Below are 26018 nucleotides of genomic sequence, written 5' to 3' on the forward strand. Positions count from 1 at the left end.
TAATATATTTTTCATTTTGTATTTGTATGTTTAGCTCACATAAATATTATTTAAAAGTATGTATGAAGGTGTCTGGAATAGAATAAAAATGTCACAAACTAATGTAGACATTAATACATGCATTTCTATAGCTCCCAAAATAAAAAGTACAACGGAGAAGGAATACCAAGATGGCTTCAATAAAGCGCTCCCTGTTAGGCATCCAGAGTTTATACACAACATTGGAATGCACATCGCACACATTCAGTGGCAACATTTGACATCAGCCACTGCTCGTGTTAACATTTGACATCAACTACAGTTGCATTGTTGCCGCTCAGTGAGTGTCTGCGGGAGACAGGGGTCGCCTCTGGGCGGGGCGGAGATGGCAGGTCTTCAACAGAACATGTGAAGTTATCTCGAAAGTTGCTCAATTTACTACTATCTAATTATTCAAAATGGGGAAGCTGGTTGTCATATCACTTTTTGTTGCTGCTTTATCAGCATTTCTTGGAGAGAGAATTATTAACTTAAGGTAGGCTGTGGTTATGTAGTTGTAGCTTTTTTAGCTGGAATAAAATTGCATGCTAGCTGTTATAGTAGCTAGCTAGCCAATTTAGTGTTTTTGCTAGCAACCTCAAAAAGTAGTTTTGTTGACAGCAAGCAATATAAGCCAACTAACCTGTTTTTCTATTTAGCTTTCCTTTATTAGCCAGTGCTTTATTACTGAGTAATAATGGTTTGGGTTATTTTCACTTTTCTGAACTTATAAATTGAGAGATTGAGGGTCACTACATGTTGTTGACAAACAGCAATGCTGTGCGCCAAGCAAATCTGATCTCACTGCTCAAGTTACAGTAGTCTGAGGCTATACTAAATGTGATAGCTGACTAGGCTATATTTATGATTGTTTGTACATAGACACATAAAAATGCCCTAAGTCATAACTACAGTGTTAAAATCGCAGTGTTATTCTGGAGTTTGAACCATTTGAAGGGATGTAACTATGAACCTTATTTTACATGTTGCAGGAAAAGGACTCTTGCTTCCAGAAAGCTTGTCCAAACCCACCTCCCAAACTGCCATCCAATCAAAAGCCTTGGTACGTACAGTACACATGAATGTACAGGACATCGGGAACTTTAACAGTGCTGGCATGGATATAAAAGGCATGCCTTTCCATAAGCTCTATGCCACAGGTTCAATGGTATTATATGAAGTAACTGTACAACGTTATTTGCCTGTAAAGCCATATCTGAACACATGTGATTTGATTTCTGACAGAGTACGGATCAGAGGACCTCACAATACTTCCCAATGGACTTGCTATTATTAGCACTGTGAGTTACAACATTGACTTGGCCCTATATGAAACACGCAACATAAAAAATGTAGTCGTAAATAAATGTATTAGGCTATCAACATATCCTAATATTAATCTTAATATTATTGGAATTACTAGGGCTTGAAGGATCCTGTATTGCCGTCCTATTCAGATGACCCTGGAAAGATGTACACCCTTGATATGAGTGAAGATTCTAGGATGAAACCAGTGGAGCTCCGCATGGGGAGAGGCTTTGACCTGGACTCCTTCAATCCACATGGAATCAGTGTATACACAGATGAGACGGGTAAATAAAACCCATAATCTGTGTCACAAATGGCACACTATTCCCTATAGGGCTCTGGTCAAAAGTAGTGCGCTATATGGGGAATAGGGTGCCATTTTGGGACGCAAACAGGTTTTGAAATGCATCTGCTGCTCTTCCCAATCTTCTCTTGTGTGAAAAGAGAACTGTCAAAAACACAAGACGGATCAATTGATTGAGCTGAATCTTTTCTCCACTTTCCAGATAACTCAGTATACCTGTTTGTGGTCAATCACCCTCAACAAAAAACACAAGTGGAGATCTTTCTGTTTGTTGAGGAGGACCACTCCCTTGTCTATGTGAAAACCATAAAGCATGAATTCCTTCACAGGTATGCAAGAGCTAAAGTCATGTCATTGCTTCAAAACAATTTGGTTTGTTACCTAGATTGTCGGTAGAGTTTCATATTACAGCAGGGCTAAAAGTGTCAATTACATGGTAACAATATGGAAATGTAGCCTATCCTCCTAAACTTGGCTACTCTAAAGACTGAGAGTTTGGAGAAATTAGGGATATTTGAACTGAGCACAAACTAGTGCTCATTTTTGTTTTGTCATGTTGTTATGCATCCAACAGTTCTTTAATATGCCATTTAGAGTAAATAGTGATTTAAGTTGATCTGTGGTTTTCTCTTAGTGTGAATGACATTGTGGCTGTGGGAGTGGAGAGCTTCTATGCCACCAACGATCACTATTTCAGTGGAGGCACTCTGAATACTCTGGAGGTACTTCTGGCTCAGCCCTGGTCTAACGTTGTGTATTACAGCCCTGAAGAGGTCAAAGTAGTGGCTGAGGGATTCTACATGGCAAATGGCATCAACATCTCACCTGACAAAAGGTACAATAATTAGATAAATAATGTATTCAACTTCTATAGCGCTATTCAAGTATTCAGTCCCGTGTAGCTCAGTCCTGTGTAGCTCAGTTGAGCATGGCACCAGGGTTGTGGGTTTGATTCCCATTGGTGACCAGTATGACACAAAAAAAAATATTTAAAAAAGTACTCGAATGTATGCACTCACTACTGTAAGTCGCTCTGTATAAGGGTGTCTGATAAAATTACAATTTAAAAAATAATGACATTACACAAAGAATTTCTAAGCGCTTTGAATACTGTCCTGTGTACACACAGTTCAATAATCCTGTCCATATGGGCAGTCAATCCTGTTATGTGTTTGATTATAGAGTGGATATCACATGTTGACACGATAAGGTCTGTTGATGTAACTAATGTGATGTTATGTAACATATAACTATGTTTTCATGTAGGCACATATATGTGGCTGACTTATTTGACCACAACATACATGTTTTGGAGCGACTGGAAAGCAATGGTTTGGCCCCAGTGAAGGTAAAATATAAGGAATGGCAGATTTGTTTTACACCTGGTAAATAGTCAAATGGACTATTGAAACATGCTGCTCTGTTGAAAGCCTAAATCTGATGTGTTTATTCTCTCCCATTGCTTGTGTATCTGAATCCAGAATAGGCTCTTTAAAACTCATTTCATGATATTATTATTTTAAAAAGCATGAGCTGGCGCACACCCAAAGAAAATGATTTAGTGTAGAGGTGTTGACTAACGGCGAATAAACTATGTCTAAAAATATAGAGAGTCGCACACCGAATATATATAAACTCCCAGTAATTTATTGGGTAAAAAAAAAAACGTTTTGGTATTCACTGTGTCCTGAAGAAAGCACCCTGAAGAAGGCATCCTCTGCTCTCAGGCACCCTCTGCTCTCAGGCGCCTTGAAGAAGGCCCAGTGATGCCGAAACGTTAGGTGTTTTACCCAATAAATGACTGGGAGTTTATATATATAGAGTGTGTGACTCTCTTTATTTTTATAGCTTACGTGATATTATTCTTTGTCACCAGGTCGTGGAAGTGGGCTCTCTTGTTGACAACATTTATGTTGACCCTGAGACTGGCGACTTATGGATAGGTTGTCACCCTAATGGCTGGAAACTATTTCGAAATGATCCTGAGGATCTTCCTGGATCTGAGGTTCGTACACCTGCCGTGTGCTATTGAAACTTCCTGAGTGAACTGCTTTCTGGATCATATACCAGCAGTGTATCTCTGTACTATACACCAACATTGTTTTCACATGTTCACACCTCTACTATGCTATAGGTAAAAGCTGCTGGACTACAGTACATTCCAACTACTGTACGAGAGGAAACACACCAGCGCAATGGACTTAGAGTGGATATGGACTGGACTTAAAGTGGACTTAGAGTGGATATGGACTGGACTTAAAGTGGTCTTAGAGTGGATATGGACTGGACTTAAAGTGGTCTTAGAGTGGACTCAGAGTGGACTTAGAGTGGTCTTGGAGTGGGCATGGACTGGGCTTGGAGTGGACTTGGAGTGTACTCAGAGTGGACTTAGAGTGGACTTGGGGTGGATTTGCAGTGGACATTGAGTGGACTTAAAATGGTCTTAGAGTGTACTAAGAGTGGACTTAGAGTGGACTTGGACTGGACTTGGAGTGGACTTGGAGTGGACATTGAGTGGACTTGGAGTGGACATTGAGTGGACTTGGGGTGGACTTGGACTGGACCTGGGGTGGGTGTTTTTCTCTGTAATGCTCACTGTCTGGTATACATCTACATTTCATGATATTGTTTTCACAGGTGATTCAGATTAAAGACATCCACTCTGAGAAGCCAGTGGTGACCCAGGTCTATGCTGATGATGGCAGTGTGCTCATAGGATCCTCTGTAGCAGCTCCCTACGGAGGAAAGCTTCTCATTGGAACAATCTACCAGAAAGCCTTGGTCTGTGATCTAGCCAAGGTAGACCAGTAGCCAATGCTTTATGTAGAAAACAGGCTTCCGACGTGGGTTGTGGTCGGAAGAGTGCAAGTGTGCAACATACTGAATGTTGCAGATGGAAATGCAATGAATGGAGTTAACAAGATTCCTTACTCTATATGACAGGGAGGGATGTCTGTTCTGCATAATATATATCTAGCTGAAAGTTCCTCAATGTTGTGCCGTACTGAATTCTGCCGTGGCCTGTGGGGTTCAACTTGCCAAGTAAAAAAAATATTTTAAAGTTCATTCATTGCACGCTCCGTTTAATCACAGGAAGTTAGATTTGCAATAAAGTTGACAAAATGATATGTCAAAGATAACGCTGGTGCACTGAACAAGACCTGTAACGATACATAGTAATGTTGCAAGTGCCACATTGTATAAAAGTTGATAAATGACAGGAGAAATTACTTGATAAGAATAATCTGACTGTTAAGGACCCTTTAAAAAAATGTTTGGCCTAAAATGACATTCCCAAATATAACTGCCTGTAGCTCAGGAGCTGAAGCAAGGATATGCATATTATTGATACCATTTGAAAGGAAACACTTTGAAGTGTTTGTGATGTGAAATTGATGTAGGAGAATATAACACATTAGATCTGGTAAAAGATCATACAAAGGGGGGGGGGGGGAAATCCCCCCCCATCTTTGAAATGCAATAGAAAGGCTAATATCTCACTTAGGAGTTTAGGTGCAATTCTGATTTTGGCCACTAGATGGCAGCCGTGTATGTACAACGTTTTAGACTGATCCAATGAACCGTTGCATTACTGTTCAAAATGTTGTTTCAAGTCTGCCCAAATGTGCCGAATTGGTCAAATGACACAAGTACATAACTATAGAGAACATACAAAAAATGATATGGTAATAAAAAATGTAAATTTACACACTTCTAGGAATGTCATAAATTATGGATAATTAGCTTCCCTACAGAAAAGACACCAACCTTCACACATCTAGATGTGATGTTTTTAATATAAAAATGGATTTTATCAAACAAAACTAAGCTACATTTTATCTCTGGATGACAAATCAGAGCAAGATTCTGAATGTAAGTACATTATTTACCTTCAGAGGTGAATATATCAAACCAGTTGCTGTGATAAAAATGTTTTTGTTGTTGTGCACTCTCCTCAAACAATAGCATGGTATTTTTTCACTGTAAATTGGACAATGCAGTTAGATTAACAAGAATTTAAGCTTTCAGCTTTCTGCCCATACAAGACATGTCTATGTCCTGGGAAATGTTCTTGTTACTAATGAAGAGGGTTAAACCAAGGCCTTATACCTTTTAAAGGGTTAATCAATTATGTTATGATAAACTGTAAGGTCTCCTCTTCAGGAGACCTCTGTGTGTGTGTTAACCTGTTTTTGAGTGATGTGACCTTCAGACATTCAGACTCCTCCTGTCTGGATCCCACCGTGGCTATCTGGTTTTCTGAGAACACAAGGCTGTCACAGACCTGATAAAACCAGCCACCTATCAGAAGATGCTTACACTCGTTCATACTTGTGATGACAGGTCAAGTTTCGGTTAAACCCACTTCTGAGCTTTTAATTGCTGATAAGATCGTTACTGCTGTCAGAGGGAGGTTAGATTTATTAAAATGTTGTTGCCAGGGAAACTCATGCAAGGAGGACTGGGAGAGGCTATATGAGTTGCAGGATGTCTTACACATTTTGCAGAACTTGGGGAGAACTATCATGTACTGCTATACTGTACTCTGTACCAACTTCTGCCTACAATTGTATTACTAAAATGAGTATTTTAATACTTAAACTAAGAGTCTGTGTTTCCTTTCCATTACTAATGTATGTTTGATAATTATATAGCCCTGATCATCTGTTGAAGAGATTGACCAACACTTACAACGTCATGCTAATCACATTAGCGCTCTTTATTTCAACTAGCGCTCTTTATTTCAACTGTCCCGTCGGGGGGACCGATCCCATAGAGGCAGTGGTTGAAAAAGTACCCAATTGTCACACTTGAGTAAACGTATAGATACCTTAATAGAAAGTTACTCAAGTAAAAGGAAAAGTCTCCCAGTAAAATACTACTTGAGTAAAAGTATAAAAGTATTTGGTTATAAATATACTTAAGTATCCAAAGTAAATGTAATTGCAAAAATGTACTTAAGTATCAAAAGAAAAGGTAGAAGTGTAAATCATTTCAAATTCCTTCTTTTAAGCAAAGCAGACGGCACCATTTCCTTGTTTTTAAAATGTATGGATAGCCAGGGGCACACTCCAACACTCAGGTATAATTTATGAAAGATGCATTTGTGTTTAGTGAGTCCATCAAATCAGAGGCAGAAGGGATGACCATGTGTTGTCTTGATAAGTACGTGAATTGGTCATTTTCCTGTCCTGCTAAGCATTCAAAATGTAACTTTTGGGTGTTAGGTAAACTCTATGGAGTAAAAGTACATTCTTTTCTTTAGGAATGTAGTGTTAAAAGTTTAAAAATATATATAAATAGTAAAGTAAAGATACCCCAAAAAACTACTTAAGTAGTACTTTAAAGTATGTTTACTTAAGTACTTTACACCCCTGCGTAGAGGTTAAAGTTATGTTTAAATTACAGGAACATCTCACTGATTTGACATGGAAAACAAGTATTTGATATGTTTTTTACCCTCTTTGTAAAGTGAACTAGATTCAGTTGTGATGTAACTGAATATTGTTTTCTTCACAAGTGTGTTAACTTCTTTACATTAAATGTGGGCCGCTAATTTGGCATGCAAGTCTCAACTGTTGTTTAGTTGTCAACTCATTTGTCTGAAAAGCAGCGAACAAGTGATGTGGACAATATCATCATCATGAACCCGGGGATCACAGTTTTGGGACTGCAGATTTGACCTCCCTCTAGGAACTGCTAAACTACAGCTCGCCCCATGGTTCAACTGTGCAATTACACTCTGCCTGTACACAACACACCCACATTTTGCACACGGCTTTCATAACCTTTGACCAAGGGAAAGAGTTTGCCATGATGTGGGTGCTTGTTACCATCTGCATTGCTGCATTGGCAGCTCTTTTGGGGCAAAGACTTCTTAAATTGAGGTAGGCTGCATGGTTGCTGAACATTTGAACATTATAGGGCATGTATCTTCTTTGGAATGTCTTCTTTGGAATCATGCTACATTTTCCTGATCAGAGTTTACAATATTGACCTGATTGGCATTGTCAACAGAGGCCTCAGACATTAAAAGTGATATTTTAAAAATAGGCTTTTAGCAACTTTGAAGTGAACTACTTTAGGTGAATTGAGCAGTGGTGTGAGAGTGTCAAAAGCTGAATTCAGAATGATCTGTGTTGCTCTTGCTTTCACACCAAAGTAATATTAACCAGGTTCTATTTGCAGTGAAATAGCCCTTGCCAACAGAGAAGTGCCTGTAAAACGCCTCCCCAACTGTCAACTATTAAAGAATATAGGTATGTCTGAACCAGTCCATTAAATTGTAATCATATTGACATTATAACAGTTCATGCTTTAATTAATACATATAGTATAGTTCTTCTATGTTTCACATCGGTGTGAGATAGATACCAATGTAATGTTGAAATAGCCTGTTCTACTTTGAGCCTGTTCCAGTTATTCCAGTAGGCTGAAAATAATGAGTCTTCTCAGTATGTGTGATGAGATCAGGCTGTATAACCGCTAGTTGGGCAAGTGTCAGGGCTGAAGTTCATTAGACTAATAGTCCAAGAATCAACGTGTCCCAGCATGCTTTGTTTGGTGTCATGATGATGATGTTATGTTTAATGACGGCCTTTGGCCTATGGGATAAAAATAATACATTGATTTAGGCTATTGCTAATGGTTTGTGGACAATCCTATATGTACAGAATATGGAGCAGAGGACTTCACCATACTTCGAGATGGACTGGCCATCATAAGCACCGTAAGTAAAATCCATTGTCATGATGCGATCCTTCATGGCAAGCATATTCTGGTAAGGCACACTGAATAATAAAATATTGTCCTCAATTCATAATATTGCATGTTGAACATACCTCCCTCACACTGATGATAAAATAACTATTTTTACAAAATAAAACAGCTGTTTTTAATAATACATTATATACAACCTATTGTATCCCAAACGGTACCCTATTCCCTACATAGTGCACTAATTTGGTCAAAAGTAGTGCACTATATAGGGAATAGGGTGCCATTTAGGACGTAACCCTGTCACTCATGTCAAATCAATACCCCCACCCAGGGCTTGAAATATCCTGGAATGCCCTCCTTCTCTGATGACCCAGGGAAGATCTATACCCTGGACCTGTTGGACCCCAGACTGATCCCTGTGGAGCTGACAATCAAAGGAGACCTGGACCGGGACTCCTTCAACCCCCATGGAATCAGTGTCTACATTGACGAAACAGGTAAAGTATGGGAGATTTAGCTCTCACATATGAAATTTGTGGTAACTTTACAAAGTGGACCAGTGAGCTTTGTGTAATCACCCACCCAACCAATAAAATCCACAGCGTATATAGAGACACACTTTGACTGTGAATCTCTCTGCCAGACACTTTCCCTCATCAAGATCGGCTAGACCGTAATGGCCAGCTGTTTGATTCAACAACATACAAAAATGGAAATTACACAAGATATGTTTATAATATATTTTATTAATAAAATATAAGTACAATATACAGTACCAGTCAAAAGTTTGGACACACCTGCTCATTCAAGGGTTTTTCTGTTTTTTAAAAACTATTTTCTACATTGTAGAGTAATAGCGAAGACATCACAACTATGAAATAACACATATGGAATCATGAGGTAACCAAAAAGTGTTAAACAAATCTAAATATATTTTAGATTCTTCAAATTAGCCCCCTTTGCCTTGATGACAGCTTTGCACACTTTGGCATAAAGAAAAACCCTTGAATGAATAGGTGTGTCCAAATATTTGACTGGTACTATATAGCAAAACAGTGCAGTATACAGTAAAACAATACAGTATACAGTAAAACAGTACAGTATACAGTAAAACAGTACAGTATACAGTAAACAGTACAGTATACAGTACAACAGTACACAGTAAAAGAGTACAGTATAAAACATGTGCCAGCAATTATTCTATTCAGAAATCGCAGCAAATTCCTCCATTCCAGACCAGATTATCCCAAATTGGAACACTCTTCAGACCATTGCCTATGGAATTATGAACACTACTGTGTGTGTGTGTGTGTGTGTGTGTGTGTGTGTGTGTGTGTGTGTGTGTGTGTGTGTGTGTGTGTGTGTGTGTGTGTGTGTGTGTCTTCCCTGTCAATCAATAGAGAGCCTTAGACACCAGAGGACACAGTAGATACCATATTTCTCACTGCTGAACTCCCATCTCCTTCCAGATAAAACCATCCATCTGTTTGTTGTCAATCACCCTCAACATTACACGAGCCAGGTAGAGATCTTTCTATTTGTCGAAGAGGACAACACCATTGTGCACCTGAAAACTATAAAGCATGATCTCCTTCATAGGTAGGTGTGAGATGTTTACATTTACATGATGTGGATGAACCACATTGGCTATGTACTGTACAGTATGACCAGTGAGAGTTCCACTGTGGTGTGTTTCTGCTTGGCTAACTCTGTATGTTTTTGCCCTTTACTCTCTCAGTGTGAATGACATTGTGGCTGTGGGAGTGGAGAGCTTCTATGCCACCAACGATCACTCCTATCCCAGTGCAGTGCTACACATGCTGGCTGTGTTCCTGGGTCTACCCTGGGCTGATGTGGTTTACTACAGCCCTGGAGGAGTGAAGGCAGTGGGCGATGGCTTCCTATCTGCAAACGGCATCAACATGTCACCCGACAAAAGGTGCCTTCTTTGTTTCCACAATTGTAGTAAAGTCTACACAATTGAGAATCAAACAGTTTAAAATGTACAAATCGGTTGTGCTCTTTGGAAGTGTGTTATGCAGTAAAACAATAAATGTGTTTTTTTCCTCCCAGGTATCTATACGTGTCTGCTATTTTGGACCATGAGATTGCTGTTTTTGAGATAAAGAAAAACAAAGACTTGGTACATGTCAAGGTAAAACGTTTTCACTACATCAAATATGAACGCAAACTTCTTTACGGGCATAATATTATATTTTGTATTGTTTCTAGAGATGGTCCAACCGCTGTAATAAAATCAGCCATCACATTCCTAATGATGTCTGTCTCCAACCAGTCTGTAGCCGTTGGGTCTCTCTGTGACAACATCGAGGTGGACCAAGTAACAGGTGACCTATGGCTGGGTTGTCACCCTAATGGAGCAAAGGTAGCCGTATATGACCCTGAGGATCTACCTGGATCCGAGGTTAGTACGTCATTTACCATGTCCTCTCTAGTTCTATTATATTATAGGAATAAATTCACTCTGAACTCAGTTCCAAATGGCACCCTATTCCCTATAGCAGTGGTTCCCACACTTTTTATAGTCCCGTACCCCTTCAAACATTCAACCTCCAGCTGTGTACCCCCTCTAGCACCAGGGTCAGCACACTCTCAAATGTCTTTTGCCACCATTGTAAGCCTGCCACCCACACACTATACAATACATTTATTAAACATAAGAATGAGTGTGAGTTGTCGTCACAACACGGCTCGTGGGAAGTGACAAAGAGCTCTTATAGGACCAGGGCACAAATAATAATAGTCAATAATTTTGCTTTTTATTTAACCATCTTAGATATTAAACCTTATTTGTTCATTGAAAATTGTGCATAACTCACCACAAGTTAATGAGAAGGGTGTGCTTGAAAGGATGCACATAACTCTGCAATGTTAGGTTGTATTGGAGAGAGTCTCGGTCTTAAATCATTTTCCACACACAATCTGTGCCTGTATTTAGTTTTCATGCTAATGAGGGCCGAGAATCCACTCTCACATAGGTACGTGGTTGCAAAGGGCATCAGTGTTTTAACAGCATGATTTGCCAAGGCAGGATATTCTGAGCGCAGCCCAATCCAGAAATCTGGCAGTGGTTTCTGATTAAATTCTATTTTCACAGAACCGCTTGTTACAATGTTTATGAGTCTCTCTTGTTCAGATATCGGTAATTGGACTGGAGGCAGGGGATGAAAGGGATAACCAATCCAGTTGTTTGTGTCATCCGTTTCGGGAAAGTATCTGCGTAATTTCACACCCAACTCACTCAGGTGCTTCACTATATCACATCACCAGTTTGGGAATACCTGCCCTATAGAGTATATATCACCCCAGTCTGGGAATACCTGCTCTATAGAGTATACTCCCTATGGGCCTTGGCCAAAAGTAGTGTAGTGCACTGTATAGGGAATAGACTGCCATTTGGGACACAGCCCATGTACCAAAAGCTTTAATTGGTTTTCTTTATCATAATTTGTTTTATAGGTCATTAGGATTCAGGACATCCACTATGAGAAGCCAGTGGTGACCCAGGTCTATGCTGATGATGGCAGTGTGCTCATAGGATCCTCTGTAGCAGCTCCCTATGAAGGAAAGCTTCTCATAGGAACAGTCTACCACAAAGCCCTGGTCTGTGATCTGAAGTAGCCAATGATTCCTTCCAGACATCTGATTTCCAAAGTCTGTGTGTGTATATATAGATGCAGTAATGACACTCAAACTGTATTGTACTCAAAGTCTGTGCTGTTTCTGTATAGTACATCTTGTCTGGTGTAATATGATTGAAAAGTATAAATATTCCACATGGTTGCCACAATATAACACTGCAATTGCTGTGATGCATGGCATGTGTAATTATGTTAAATGATAAGAGGCCGTCTGGGCTTTTTTAAGTTCCTTAGTACTCAATAGTGTCTGTTCCAGGTGCGTAGGAGTCAAAATAAGAATACTGGAAAAGATGAGAGACCTGCACACTGTCGAAAATGGTGGACTATTTGTAATGATTAAACAGTTATATTTCATTATTTTACTTTGACATATTGTTGATCATCGATCTTTGGGGGATTATTTTTCGGGGGGGGGGGGGGGTAATGACAAAGCAAAAAATACAAAATTATTCTATATCTTATATCTCCTTTTTCAAGTCCACAACCACTACATCTACTCATATAAAAAACATAGAAATTGCATAGAAACTCATGTAAACTTTATTTCTGAAGGCAGTTTGTAACAATAGACAAACTACATTGCTTTCAATTTCTCATTTTAGAGTCAGGTAAATCACACTGGCAACTCTAAGGAGTCCATTGTTTGCTATATTTTCCTTCTTTTACTTTTCCCACAGACCAAAATGTGTGTTTAACATCGAGATAAAGATAACAGAGAAGACAGGAAGTTGTCCAGACTGTGCTCATGATCTTAGGCCTTGATAATCTTGGGTCATACATTTCACTGATCACGATGTTAAGGAAAACCGTTGAAAATGTGTTTCCACTCCTCACCACAGGGGAATGTGACCAATCCTAACTCTGCCATAGTCTCTGGTTGTCCCAGGACCTTGTTATGATGCTTCTACATCATTCAGATCAGATGGATAAAAAGGTGTGATGGGGTGATAAATTGAAAGGTGTGATGGGGTAATAAATTAAAAGGTGTGATGGGGTGATAAATAAAACGGTGATGGGGGATGATAAATAAAACTGTGATGGGGGATGATAAATAAAAAGGTGTTATGTGGGATGATAAATAAAATGGTGTGATGGGGGATGATAAATTAAAAGGTGTGATGGGGGATGATAAATAAAAAGGTGTGATGGGGATGATAAATAAAAAGGTGTGATGGGGATGATAAATAAAAAGGTGTGATGGGGGATGATAAATAAAAAGGTGTGATGGGGGATGATAAATAAAAAGGTGTGATGGGGATGATAAATAAAAAGGTGTGATGGGGATGATAAATAAAAAGGTGTGATGGGGATGATAAATAAAAAGGTGTGATGGGGGATGATAAATAAAAAGGTGTGATGGGGGATGATAAATTAAAAGGTGTGATGGGGGATGATAAATTAAAAGGTGTGATGGGTACAATAAATAAAAAGTGTTGATGATCCGCGGACCCATCACAGACCCATCACACCTTTTTATTTTTCTGAATTCACAGGTTTTACGCACCAACCAAACTTCTATGAGAGCGCGATAGTCCCCTTTTGATTACATCATTCAGTTCTCCATGAAGAGGATGGATCCAAGGCTTCAGCCTTTCTCATCATTCTCCTCTCCCGAATCCCCCTCCACTACCTTTGATACAGTAAACCTATTCTCTCCACCATCTTGATTCTGAACATTCTCCTCTTTGTTGATGTTAGGACCTAGATCGGCGGGGTTTAGGTTCTCTTTTGAGTTGGACACATAAACAGCCTTCGCTCTAGTGTCCCTATCCAGACAGTTCTCCTCAAACACAGGGTCTTTCATAAAGACAGGGTCATCCTCAATAAGCCTCTGCCCCTCCTCTCCCATCCCAAAGCTGCTTAGTAACATATTGTGACTGATGCTGAGGTGGCGCCTCAGGCGGCGTGGGGAATGCTCCAGGGTTTGGATATTTGTCCCCAGGATGTCACTACAGCTCTTTGAACGACTCAACTCCTTGAATTCCGGCTTCGGCTTCGCGGCAGCGCCAATCTGCCTGATGGCGGTGCTGTAGTCCTCATGCTTCTCAGACAGGAAGTTGAAGATGTCGACGGCGGTGGGGACGCGGCGAGGGCTGCGGATGTCGTCCTTCTCGAGCTGCCATCGGTGGTCCATCCTGTGTCTCTGCCTTCTCTTCTTCAGGACCTTGTGAGCCGACACAACCATGTGGACGTTCCAGCTGAAGAACAGAGACAGCCAGGCCAGACCCATGTAGATCCACACCTCTGCAAACACCCGGTACAGCCTTGGGTAGTCTATGTTTGGATTGATACCTGTGGAGTCAAAAAGAGAACATAGTTTAATGAAGTATATGTCACCCTTTCTTCAGCTTGGACAAAGCAGGATTGCACCAGGCAATGAATCCAACTCCAAATAACTTTATGATCCTCTAACGTGAATTAGGTGATATCATGATATCTCTTAAACATAAACTAATATTTCCTGAGGAATGCCATCTACTTCATGAAAAGCCTATGTAACTACCTGCGACGTAGTCCCCGAAGCCGACAGTGGTGAGGGTGATGAAGGAGAAGTAGAAGCCCTCCAGGTACGACCATCCCTCCAGGGACATGAACACAAACGGGGGGATCACCAGGTGTACCAGCAGACCCCACAGGAGGAAGATGGCCGTGCAGATCAACTGGACCTTTTTCTGCAGACGTCACACGGGGAGAATCAATCAATCATTAAAATGTATTTAAAGAACTTTGTGACAACTGCTGATGTAAAAAGGGCTTCACAGTGAGCCGGCCCAGACCCCAGAGAGCAACCAAAGCAGCAGCTAAAGCACAGTGAGCCGGCCCAGACCCCAGAGAGCAACCAAAGCAGCAGCTAAAGCACAGTGAGCCGGCCCAGACCCCAGAGAGCAACCAAAGCAGCAGCTAAAGCACAGTGAGCCGGCCCAGACCCCAGAGAGCAACCAAAGCAGCAGCTAAAGCACAGTGAGCCGGCCCAGACCCCAGAGAGCAACCAAAGCAGCAGCTAAAGCACAGTGAGCCGGCCCAGACCCCAGAGAGCAACCAAAGCAGCAGCTAAAGCACAGTGAGCCGGCCCAGACCCCAGAGAGCAACCAAAGCAGCAGCTAAAGCACAGTGAGCCGGCCCAGACCCCAGAGAGCAACCAAAGCAGCAGCTAAAGCACAGTGAGAAGAACAAGCATCGGCATGTGACACAAGTGACAATGTTAGACCAATCCCTTTGATTTGACCATGTCAATTGTCATTTTTGAGTGTTCCACCAGATCTGGTGATAAGGCTAACATGTCTTGTAGGCTAACACTTCTCCATTAGTTGGACCATTCAGGATTCAGTCATTAGTACGCAGCTACAGTGGCTAAATGTGGCTTACTATTGGCTAATCCGCTGTTAATAAATGCTTAAGTCATGTATTGCACCTCCCCAGAAGTCATTGATAGAAATCCAAATCAGCACATTAGACGTGCTGAGAGACTCCCAGTGAGTCTTACCACACTAAGGCCTTTGAGTACCAGGACCTGTCCCAGGCGCTTGGCTCTGTCTCCGAAGAACGAGCCCAGCTCACTAATCCAGGTGAGGCAGAGAGGGATCCCACACAGGCCATACAGGATGCAGAATATACGGCCGCCAGCCGTCTTTGGGGCAACATTACCATAACCTGCAAATCACAAACGTATAGGCTTTCAGACAGGGGTGGCAGCTTAATTTCTGCTATGGTTAGACATTGGGTAACTGAGTTAGCAGCTGTTATCGGAGAGAGATGAACATGATTCAATGTTTCCAGTGTTGTATTCAAGATATTGCACTACCTATGGTAGTGACAATAGTGGCAGCAAAGACAACCGAATTGGTCCAGTCCCAGTTGTTGTAGGTATTCTCTCCAGTGATGGTCACACCTTGTCCAGCAGCGTCTGACACCACCTAGGGAACAGAGTGGGTTATCACACTGTACAAACAGAGCTGATCGTAAATGTTAACGGGTTTCATTGGGATTCATTTCAGGAGTCTTCACACTCTAGGTAAACACAGAGTTACTTTGGGAATCTAAATCCACTGAGATTGAGCAAATACAAATATAATATGTTCCCACTTTGATTTGTTTGAAAAGTATATTTTAGTCATTACACACAAACAATAGACCCCTGTTATATATTTCCAGAACCTTCAAATAGAAGGACACAACCGTAATGAAGGGACTGACAACGCCCTCTGTAGTCTAATAAACACGATCCTAGACAGCAGTGGCATTGAAACATTGGAGGCAACCCGGATATCTAGAGAGACAACGCCCTCTGAAAATATTCTACCCCTTTGGCTATTCCACAGTAGCAGAGTGGCACTGAGACTCTGATTTGACACTATAAAATGGATGATTGCAAAGATTACAAAACATACAACTCTGCACAAGGACTACTTTTAACCATTTCCACTGAAAACATATTGGCTTGAAGAACAGTGCAGACGCAAAGTTTAGCAACATAATGACTGCAATCTTCTGACGTCATTCTGTTACCAACGTTGCATCTGCACTGTTATCGGAGCAAAGAAAATGGCAAACCAGTTCTTCTGAACTGTCCCAACATGCTGACTTGGCTCCTTTGTTAAAGAGCACAGAGATGATGAAAACGCATGTAGGCTCATCAGTGATGTGTTCTGTTGCTATAATTGAAACTTGATTTATAAGCGTAGTAGTACTCCAAGCTTTTACTGCTACAGTGGAAATAATATATTCATAATAACATATAAAAATACAAATATGCACATCTATTATCAATAACACAGCCACATCAGTACTGACAAGGACTGAAATGTCCCAACTTGACAGGCTTTGTTTAGATGAAATCATTTCAGATGACCTACAATGTTATTTTTTCATGTAAAATTACCCACAAAGCATTTGACATCAGGCATTGCCTTTTGGACGTCTTTTTCTGATCCTCCATATTTTGGGGGTATTTTTTGGAGCCCTGATTTCAATGTCCACGAACGTGGATTTTTGGTCCAGTCCGGATCAAATCTGAACCAATCATAGTTGTCCGGACCGGCCTATATTTGGCCCAAACACAGACATGGATCTGGTCCACACAGATCAGATGTGTACTTTATCATTAGAACAATACCCAGCTAGTGTTTGTTTTTACATGTATATTTTGGACATTCAGCAGATGCTCTTATCCAGAGTGACTTACAGTCAGTGTATTCAACTAAGGTAGATAAACAACAACATATCACAGTCATAGCAAGAAAAAATATTCTGTAAACGTTACTCAGAATGTTATTGTAGTTAAAGTGGTCTGTTGGTTCATTCTGTATGCTGGCCTACTTTGATCATCATTGCAGCCAGTTTTAAAGGATTTGGAAAAGCTAACATTACTGCATGTGATAGATGGGAGCAATAATACATATTTGGTTTCTTAATTAATAGAACATGTATAGCATTTAATTTTTTGCCATAGAATAAATGTCTGACATATACATATTTTCTACGTATTTTTGACATCCATATAACACTTGGGTATGTTTATTATCCAGGGACAACGTCCATGGGACTAAATAGATGTCGAACAGTAGGCCTAAAACATAGTGGCAATTCTACGGTAACAGAGGGATTCTGAGACTCGGATTTTTTTCACTTTAAAATAAACAAAAAACAATGATTGCAAAAAAGTTCAACAAACCACACAACTCCATGCACAAGGACTACTTTTAACAACTTCCACTGAAATGTTTACAATACACTTGCTTGAAGAACTAAAGTGCATAGAGTTGTACGGTTTGTTTAACTTTGCAATTATTGTTTTTTGTTTGACATACATTTGAAAGTGAAAATTCCGACTTTCAGCAATAGCTGTTACACCTTGGAATCGCCCATAGTGTAAAATACAGTTTTAGAGACATAATAAAGTTCCAATGCTGACCAAGCTGACAACACAGTAATGATAATCATTAAAACGCCGATTGGGAAGATAATACATGTATTCTAAATTGAATCCCTACATACCCCCAAAATATAGTTCAGATCTTCTTTAGTCAAGCACGGATATGTTTTAAGAATGTTTTCCTTTTGACGGGAATATTCGGATTTGGCCAGTTTCCAATTGGGTTCTTCAAGTATTTGAAATATTGCTGCCCCGATCGATAGGTAAAAAATGATACCTGACGTTAATACAGGACCCTTATCAGACATTGCCGATCACTTAAAAGTAATCCTCATTATAAACTCGCTTCAGAATTGTTGCCCAAAACAAAAAATAGGACGCGTGTTGCATTCAAACTTCTCTTCCTGGTTCCTGTGCTGGGTAATTACAAACGTGGGAGACTGGGATTGTGATAATACAATGGAGGAGGACAAATTCAACCCAGTCCACATACGAGACATCGTTTCAGGTGTGCGCCATTGTTTAGCCTATAGTATCATTTTCAAAGAGACAGAAAAACGTTATGTGCCTTTCTGATTTCCACAACCTAGCTATATGGGTTTAAAGCTGGAATCCGTAGCTGTGAAACTGCCACGTTAGGCTAGCTACTTCAAACAACGAACACTGTTTTTTCCCCCTCAGACATCATTGCACATCATTGCAGTGCGATATAACAGCAGATTATGTACTTCTCAAGCTTCATAATCAAAGCAAAATCAATAAGAAACGCGACCAGTGGCACTGTTCACTGTATGCTGATCTCAGATGTAATGCTGTGTGGATTAAATGTCTCAAATTAAATATCTTTATTGAGTTTTGACTGATTGAAAGACTCTGGCTGGGGATGTGTTTATGGAAAACAGCCACATAGACGTCTACCTTTACGAAAAAAGAATGCAGTATAACTGGTGTATGCTGCAAATACTGCGTCCAAAATAACACCGTTTTTTTACTGCAGTAATTTTGCAGTGTATTTGCAGTTCAACTTCAGTACACTGGTTATTCTGCAATTACTGCGTCCAAAATACCAAAGTTGACTGCAGTTACTGCACTTTTACAGCTGTTTCAAAACGGTACTCTTTTTTGTAAGGGTATAATTGGTTCAGATTTGGTCTGGTCCATTTGCCCGCCAACACAGATGACTAAATTTTGTTTGGACAGCACAGTACAGTAGAGAACTATACAGTAACCGACTGTACATTGCATTAAAAAAGTAGGGTACAGTACAATACAGTATAGTTCAGTACAGTATAATGTACTGAATTGTATCCTACTTTACTCTAATGTACTCTACTTAATTAAACTACGTACTCTACTGAATCAAACTCTACTGTACTGTACTGTACTATCCTGTGCTCTACTGTACTGAACTGTGTCATACTGTGCTGTTCAGATTTGTGAAGCATAGCCTAGACGTCTATGATTCGTTCAGATTTGGTCCGGTCCGGAGCAACCACATTTGTACTTGTTTGGGGGCCGAAGCTCATTAGTATAATCTCCAGTTTGCAAGTATTTGTTTTTTCCATTTACATTTTGGTCATTCAGCAGATGCTCTTATTCAGAGCCACATACAGTCAGTGCATTCAACTAAGGTAGATAAACAACATATCACAGTCATAGAAAGACAAAAATAATGACTGAGAATATTACTGAGAATGTTATTGTAGTTGATGTGGTCTGATGGTTTATTCTGTAGGCTGGACTACTTTGAACATCATTGCTGCCAGTTTGTAAGCTTTTGGAAAGCTAACATAAGTGCATGTTTACAGATGGGAGCAATAATATATATTCTATGTTGCAATCTTCGCTCGACTCCTCTTTCCTATATTAAATGGATTTCAAATGTATTCTTGTGATATTACGTTTACTTCATTGAGAATGTATGTACAGTTTAAATTTGGTCAATGATGTCTTTTCACCTTTCATTCAGAACTGAAAATGGACCTGATTTCAACATCCGGAAAATATGTATTTTCAGCTTTCATTTAGAACCTAAAATGAACTTAACTTCAACGTCAGGAAAATACGTATTTACAGCGTCATTTTGCTTACTGGGCATGTATAATGTTATTAACCTATATGTAGGCTACATTATTGACATATAATAACATTATATGTAGGCTATAATAACATAATAGCCTACATTATTGCCTTTCATAAAATACAGATACACACACACATTTACTTGCAGGCATTGCCTACACACAAGTGCACAATAGAGGCACTAATAGAGTTGGCCAGCTTGTAGTCCCAAAAAACAGAAATTAGTTACCTCTGGTTCGTTCAGCTATAAAGGGAAAGGAATCGGGAAAGAATGGGTTTTTGGGAAAAACGCCAAAAATAAGGTCTGAGGCTAACACAGACTCAGGAGATCTCATACATTTTGTTTTATGAGATATCAGTCAGTTAATGTGACTATGAATTATGAAGCCTTTATGTGCTTGTTTTGATTACATAAATGCTTCAAAATTCACAAAAGGTGATGTTAGCTGAGATTATCTCATAGAACAAAAGGTATAAGAGCTCCCAAAACATGAATTTCCACATATGTTTGGGCCAACGAGACATTGTGGAGTTAGTGTCTACAAAAAGACACCATTTACTATAGCTCTCTATAGAGTACCACAGTATGAGTCATAATACCCATAACAAACAGGGAAATGGTTCCAATCGTTTTTCTACCAGTCATTTTCCCCACAAGGTATTTTAGAAACACTTCAAATAAGGCATGTGTTTTGTGTAGGCTTACCCTGGTGTGATGTTTTGATAACAGTGTAAATATCTCTATGACAAAGCTACTTTTATCAATGTATTTGCCTGTATTTACCCCCCCCCCACCCCCCACCCCTAATGAAATGTTAATTAGCTGCTAATGTGGCTATCATAAAGAACTCCAAATCCCATGATGATCTGGACGAGCCTGCCGAATCGAGGCAAAGGTTAAAAAAAACTATTCTGGATGAACTATCTAATGTTAGCTAAATGTAGTAATTCATAAATTGGCTAATTCTCTTTAATTTGACAACTCTGTGAACTGTCTTTTGCAAGTTTGAATTTGACACAATACCTGTTAGCAAAGATGTCAGCTACAGATGACGTGCAGGAGCTTGCAGGGATTTGTAGTCTTGCATGATGACTAATTTGATGCTAATTAGCACTTTGGAATCTGAGTGTAAATAAAGCCGAATATATTGATAAAAGTCACCTTGTCTGAAAAAGATTTACATGGTTATTAAAACATCACACCAGGGTAAGCATGACTTGCCTAGTTAAATAACGGTTAAATAAGATGTTTAAAAGCCTACACGTAACACAGACCTTATTTTTAGTGTTTCTAAAATCCCCTATAGTAAAAATGAATGGTTGAAAAATTATTGGAACCATTTCCTGGGCGCCCGAAACGTGGATGTCGATTATGGCAGCCCCCCGCACCTCTCTGATTCAGAGGGGTTGGGTTAAATGCAGAAGACACTTTTCAGTTGAATGCATTCAGTTGAACAACTGACTAGGTATCCCCCTTTCCCTTTCCCTGTTTGACCGCTAGGTTTTTGTGGGTATTATGACACCTCCACTGTGGGGCTCAACATTCTCAACGTTACAATATTACTCACTCTGGAGTCAATAGGAGGGACCGCCCCATTCACCATTATCGTGTTGAGCAGGGGAGAATCGCCCTTGTGTTGGGTAGATTAGCTTCTAAACTGACCAGCCCTTTTGGAGCTCACACACACACAAACACACACACAATCACACACACAAACAGAGATAAGAGCAACCGTCATGACACACACACATTTTCTCACTGTACTGAAAAACAAGTGAGAGAGGTGTATCTTCTCTAATGAGGGCTTTTGAAAAGGTCACTCACTGTATGACATCTTTCCTGTTAGTCTAAGAAAAAAGAACTAATGTAGCCTATACCGGAAACCTCTGAAAACTCATATTAGAAAATGTATATCTTATTTTATGAAACTATAACAGTTATCAACAGTTGATAATATATGCGCATATATATTTATGCATATTACTAGTAATATATTTCTAAACGATAGCATGCTCAAAGAGTTGTGGAAAATAAGAATGAGGCCTTAATCTTACTCAGATAATTCATAGAGAAAACAAGAAGGTTTAGGACAAAAGCAGATGAGGGGGAAAGAATGCATTAATGTGGTCAGGTGGGGAAAAGACAGCATTAATGTGGTCAGGTGGGGAAAAGAGAGCATTAATGTGGTCAGGTGGGGAAAAGAGAGCATTTCTGTGGTCAGGTAGGGACAAGAGAGCATTAATATGGTCAGGTGGGGAAAAGAGAGCATTAATGTGGTCAGGTGGGGAAAAGAGAGCATTAATGTGGTCAGGTGGGGAAAAGAGAGCATTAATGTGGTCAGTTGGGGAAAAGAGAGCATTAATGTGGTCAGGTGGGGAAAATAGAGCATTTCTGTGGTCAGGTAGGGAAAAGAGAGCATTAATGTGGTCAGGTGGGGAAAAGAGAGCATTCATGTGGTCATGTGGGGAAAAGAGAGCCTTTCTGTGGTCAGGTGGGGAAAAGAGAGCATTTCTGTGGTCAGGTGGGGAAAAGAGAGCATTTCTGTGGTCAGGTGGGGAAAAGAGAGCATTAATGTGGTCACTCAGGTCAGATTAAATACCATATACTATGGTGCTGAACCAGTCAGATAGGTTATGTCATTGTGTTATTTTTGTACCAAGAGAATGTGCCAGGAATGGCCACTGGGACTTAGTAGTAATATTGGGACAGATGCTCAGACAGCACAGCTGTTTAAATGAAATGTCCCTAAAGCTGCTTGAACTGTGCTTAGTGCTCACTGCTTTACCCAGAGACAGGGCTTTCAAATGCATACCTCTTTGAGGGCTTTCAAATGCATACCTCTTTGAGGGCTTTCAAATGCATACCTCTTTGATGGCTTTCAAATGCATACCTCTTTGATGGCTTTCAAATGCATACCTCTTTGAGGGCTTTCAAATGCATACCTCTTTGAGGGCTTTCAAATGCATACCTCTTTGAGGGCTTTCAGATGCATACCTCTTTGAGGGCTTTCAAATGCATACCTCTTTGAGGGCTTTCAAATGCATACCTCTTTGAGGGCTTTCAAATGCATACCTCTTTGAGGGCTTTCAAATGCATACCTATTTGAGGGCTTTCAAATGCATACCTCTTTGAGGGCTTTCAAATGCATACCTCTTTGAGGGCTTTCAAATGCATACCTCTTTGAGGGCTTTCAAATGCATACCTCTTTGAGGGCTTTCAAATGCATACCTCTTTGAGGGCTTTCAAATGCATACCTCTTTGAGGGCTTTCAAATGCATACCTCTTTGAGGGCTTTCAAATGCATACCTCTTTGAGGGCTTTCAAATGCATACCTCTTTGAGGGCTTTCAAATGCATACCTCTTTGAGGAGGACTGTCATACATTTTTCATCATATTAATTGTGAATGAAAAAAGTTTAACATTTTATTTTAGATGAATACACTAGCCTTATTACGAAGGTTATTAAAATATACGAGGGTAGCGGAATCCAGGATAGTTTGAAGTCAAAAAGTATTGGCTCCTTGACATGTAGATTCGTGCAAGTGTGTTATACCCCGTATACACAGCGGGATTAAAACTGAAGATCCCACAACAGAGAGAGAGAGAAATCACGCTGGCACAAGGCCCAGTTGAACAAAGCGTTCTTTGACCACACATTCCAAACCTGTTATGCACTCCACTGCATAAACCTGATGGCACGGTGGTCAGGTAAATAGTATCCCAGCATTGACAAGAAAAGCTACCTGCTCCAATGCTCCCATCCAGCAACATTAGGTTACCATCTATTTTATTTACCCCGCAAGTAGAGCGCATATCATCTAGTATCACTCAAGGTTTGGTTTCTATTGGAGTGAGCACCTGACCTAGTCCACAGGGGTATCCCCACCCACCCTCAACTGCCTGCGACCAGCAGAGACGTGCTTCGTCATTGCAAGACGCGTCACTGGAATACTCGGATCAATATGCTGTAACTTCTGAAGGCGCCGGGAAACACTTGAATTATGATGGCGGAATAATACCAGGAAGAAAACAGGAAGAAACGTCTCACCTCTCAGGTAAATAAAAACCAGAGTGCCATGTTAGGGAAACATCGAAAGTCTAATATAATCTAATATGGAAGGCAAAAATCGGTTTATTTTTTTGCGCAGCGGTCAATTCAGTTCGCTTTAAGTTCAAATTGCGCCGTGTTTGTGGGAATGGGGGGGTGAGACTATGTCAAACACCAGAGGGATATTGCAGTTTATTTTCTAAATGCAAGTAAGGAAATGAAAATATATGGACATTAAACGTATAAATGATCGAATGCTATTCCCATCCAAAGAATGGTGGACTGCTGTTCTGGAATTTTTATTCGTTGTTTGGACTGATCTTGTTTGACATCTGGCCCATAGACCCGTACAGAGACAACAAGAATGTTAACAATTGGTGTAATTATCGGTGTCCAAACGTGTCATTGGTGGACTACAATTGGGATGGTGTCTGACTACTCAGCCGTTTAGTCAAAATATTTCGCTTTTCTTCACAAACAGCGTTGCAATTGATCCAAATATAGCCCTAGACGTTGTGTTATTTCAATAATAACTATTACATTTATCAGACTTGCCTCCCTTTGAGATCCGAATTTTGCTTTACTAGCCTATTTCTACATTGATGTTGAACAGGTGTTTCTGAGCCTACCACAGAAAGCCTTTGCGCTTGGCCTTGTCAAGACAGTCCACTTGCTTATATTTGGAATACCTCCGTTTAATACAATAATACCTATTATTATTGTTATTTAATATTTTGCTGATTTGTATTAGGCTATTTGATTTTTAAAAATATATATAATATAGACCTCTTTGGTGTGTGTGTGTATTTTTTTAAACCCAGAGTCCAGTACCCACCGAGCAGAGGAGCCATATACTTTATTTCTTGACAGTTTTACAATTTAATTAAACATTTAAAGCTGAAATGTCTTAAGTCAATAACTATTCAACCCCTTTGTTATGGTAAGCCTAAATGCGTTCAGGAGTAAAAATTAGCTTAGCGTGGATTTTTAGCTTACACTAATAGTGTTTAACATGATTTCGAATGACTCATCTCTGTACCCCACACATACAATTATCTGTAAGGTCCCTCAGTCGAGCAGGGAATTTCAAACACAAATTCAACCACAAAGACCCGGGAGGTTTTCCAATGCTTTGCAAAGAAGGGCACCTATTGGCGGATGGGTAAAAAATAAAATTGACGTGAATGTCTGTTTGAACATGGTCAATTTATTAATTTCACTTTGGATGTTGTATCAAAACACAGAGTCACTACAAAGATACAGGCATCCTTCCTAACTCAGTTGCCAGAGAGGAAGGAAACTGCTCAGGGATTTCACCGTGAGGCCAATGGTGACGTTAAAACAGTTTAACGGCTATGATAGGAGGAAACTGAGGATGGATCTACAACATTGTAGTTACTCCACCATTCTAACCTAATTGACAGAATGTAAAGAAAGAAGCATGTACAGAATAAGAATATTCCAAAACATGCATCCTGTTTGCAACAAGGCACTAAAGTAGTACTGCAAAAAAATGTGGCAAAGCAATTTACTTTACTCTCCTGAATACAAAGTGTTATGTTTGGGGCAAATCCAATACAACACATAACTGAGTGTTACTCCATATTTTCAAGCATAGTGGTGGCTTCATCATGTTATGGGTATGCTTGTAATCGTTAAAGACAGTGTAGTTTTTCAGGATAAAAAAATTAACTAAATGGAGGAAATTCCTAGAGGAGAGATTAATACACCTTTCAGCAGGACAATAACCTAAAACACAAGGCCAAATTTACACTGAAGTGGCTTAAGAAGACAGTGAATGTTCCTGAGTGGCTGAGTTACAGTTTTGACTTAAATCTGCTTGAAAACCTATGGCAAGACCTGGAAATGGTTGTCTAGCAATGATCAACAACCAATTTGACAGAGCTTGAAGAATTTTGAAAAGAATAATGGGCAAATGTTGCACAATCCAGGTGTGGAAAGCTCTTAGAGCCTTATACAGAAAGACTGTAATCGTTTGTTGT

The 26018-nt window shown here is 39.9% G+C and overlaps 3 protein-coding genes across 4 annotated transcripts; 2 read left to right on the forward strand and 1 right to left on the reverse strand.

The window, feature by feature from the left end:
* The first annotated feature begins 216 nt into the window (after positions 1-216).
* LOC116359295 (serum paraoxonase/arylesterase 2-like) lies at positions 217-6232 on the forward strand. Its single transcript, XM_031812074.1, has 9 exons — positions 217-514; positions 1011-1081; positions 1264-1319; positions 1442-1610; positions 1833-1959; positions 2265-2465; positions 2897-2978; positions 3507-3635; positions 4268-6232. Exons 1-9 carry the CDS (start codon positions 438-440, stop codon positions 4439-4441), a joined length of 1086 nt encoding a protein of 361 aa, XP_031667934.1. The 5' UTR covers positions 217-437; the 3' UTR covers positions 4442-6232.
* A 1155-nt stretch (positions 6233-7387) lies between these two features.
* LOC109905505 (serum paraoxonase/arylesterase 2-like) lies at positions 7388-12380 on the forward strand. Its single transcript, XM_031811987.1, has 9 exons — positions 7388-7518; positions 7820-7890; positions 8305-8360; positions 8682-8847; positions 9820-9949; positions 10089-10289; positions 10424-10505; positions 10647-10775; positions 11831-12380. Exons 1-9 carry the CDS (start codon positions 7445-7447, stop codon positions 11990-11992), a joined length of 1071 nt encoding a protein of 356 aa, XP_031667847.1. The 5' UTR covers positions 7388-7444; the 3' UTR covers positions 11993-12380.
* Positions 12381-12534: 154 nt separating this feature from the next.
* LOC109905497 (potassium channel subfamily K member 5) lies at positions 12535-23354 on the reverse strand. Of its 2 annotated transcripts, none has more exons than XM_020502899.2 (5): positions 18007-18573; positions 15815-15926; positions 15497-15663; positions 14516-14684; positions 12535-14304 (listed from the first exon to the last, which is right to left on the reverse strand). In XM_020502899.2, the coding sequence occupies exons 1-5, from the start codon at positions 18190-18192 to the stop codon at positions 13598-13600; spliced, it is 1341 nt and encodes a 446-aa protein (XP_020358488.2). In that variant the 5' UTR covers positions 18193-18573; the 3' UTR covers positions 12535-13597. The 2 variants fall into 2 exon arrangements, with proteins under 2 accessions (XP_020358488.2, XP_031667846.1); XM_031811986.1 differs by lacking the exon at positions 18007-18573 and adding an exon at positions 21535-23354 and having other exon boundaries at positions 12537-14304.
* Positions 23355-26018: the final 2664 nt, after the last annotated feature.

The sequence above is a fragment of the Oncorhynchus kisutch genome, unplaced genomic scaffold (assembly GCF_002021735.2).
Source record: "Oncorhynchus kisutch isolate 150728-3 unplaced genomic scaffold, Okis_V2 Okis02a-Okis13b_hom, whole genome shotgun sequence".
Lineage (NCBI taxonomy): Eukaryota > Metazoa > Chordata > Actinopteri > Salmoniformes > Salmonidae > Oncorhynchus > Oncorhynchus kisutch.

Coding starts and splice junctions, on each gene's coding strand:
- LOC109905505 (XM_031811987.1), top strand. CDS start 7,445: ATGATGTGGGTGCTTGTTACCATCTGCATTGCTGCATTGGCAGCTCTT. Junction 10,506..10,646: donor AAGACTTGGTACATGTCAAG/GTAAAACGTTTT, acceptor GTCTCCAACCAG/TCTGTAGCCGTTGGGTCTCT. Junction 10,776..11,830: donor AGGATCTACCTGGATCCGAG/GTTAGTACGTCA, acceptor TTTGTTTTATAG/GTCATTAGGATTCAGGACAT.
- LOC109905497 (XM_020502899.2), bottom strand. CDS start 18,192: ATGTCTGATAAGGGTCCTGTATTAACGTCAGGTATCATTTTTTACCTA. Junction 15,664..15,814: donor CACTATTGTCACTACCATAG/GTAGTGCAATAT, acceptor TGTGATTTGCAG/GTTATGGTAATGTTGCCCCA. Junction 14,685..15,496: donor TACTCAAAGGCCTTAGTGTG/GTAAGACTCACT, acceptor TGACGTCTGCAG/AAAAAGGTCCAGTTGATCTG.
- LOC116359295 (XM_031812074.1), top strand. CDS start 438: ATGGGGAAGCTGGTTGTCATATCACTTTTTGTTGCTGCTTTATCAGCA. Junction 515..1,010: donor GAGAGAATTATTAACTTAAG/GTAGGCTGTGGT, acceptor TACATGTTGCAG/GAAAAGGACTCTTGCTTCCA. Junction 1,960..2,264: donor AAGCATGAATTCCTTCACAG/GTATGCAAGAGC, acceptor GTTTTCTCTTAG/TGTGAATGACATTGTGGCTG.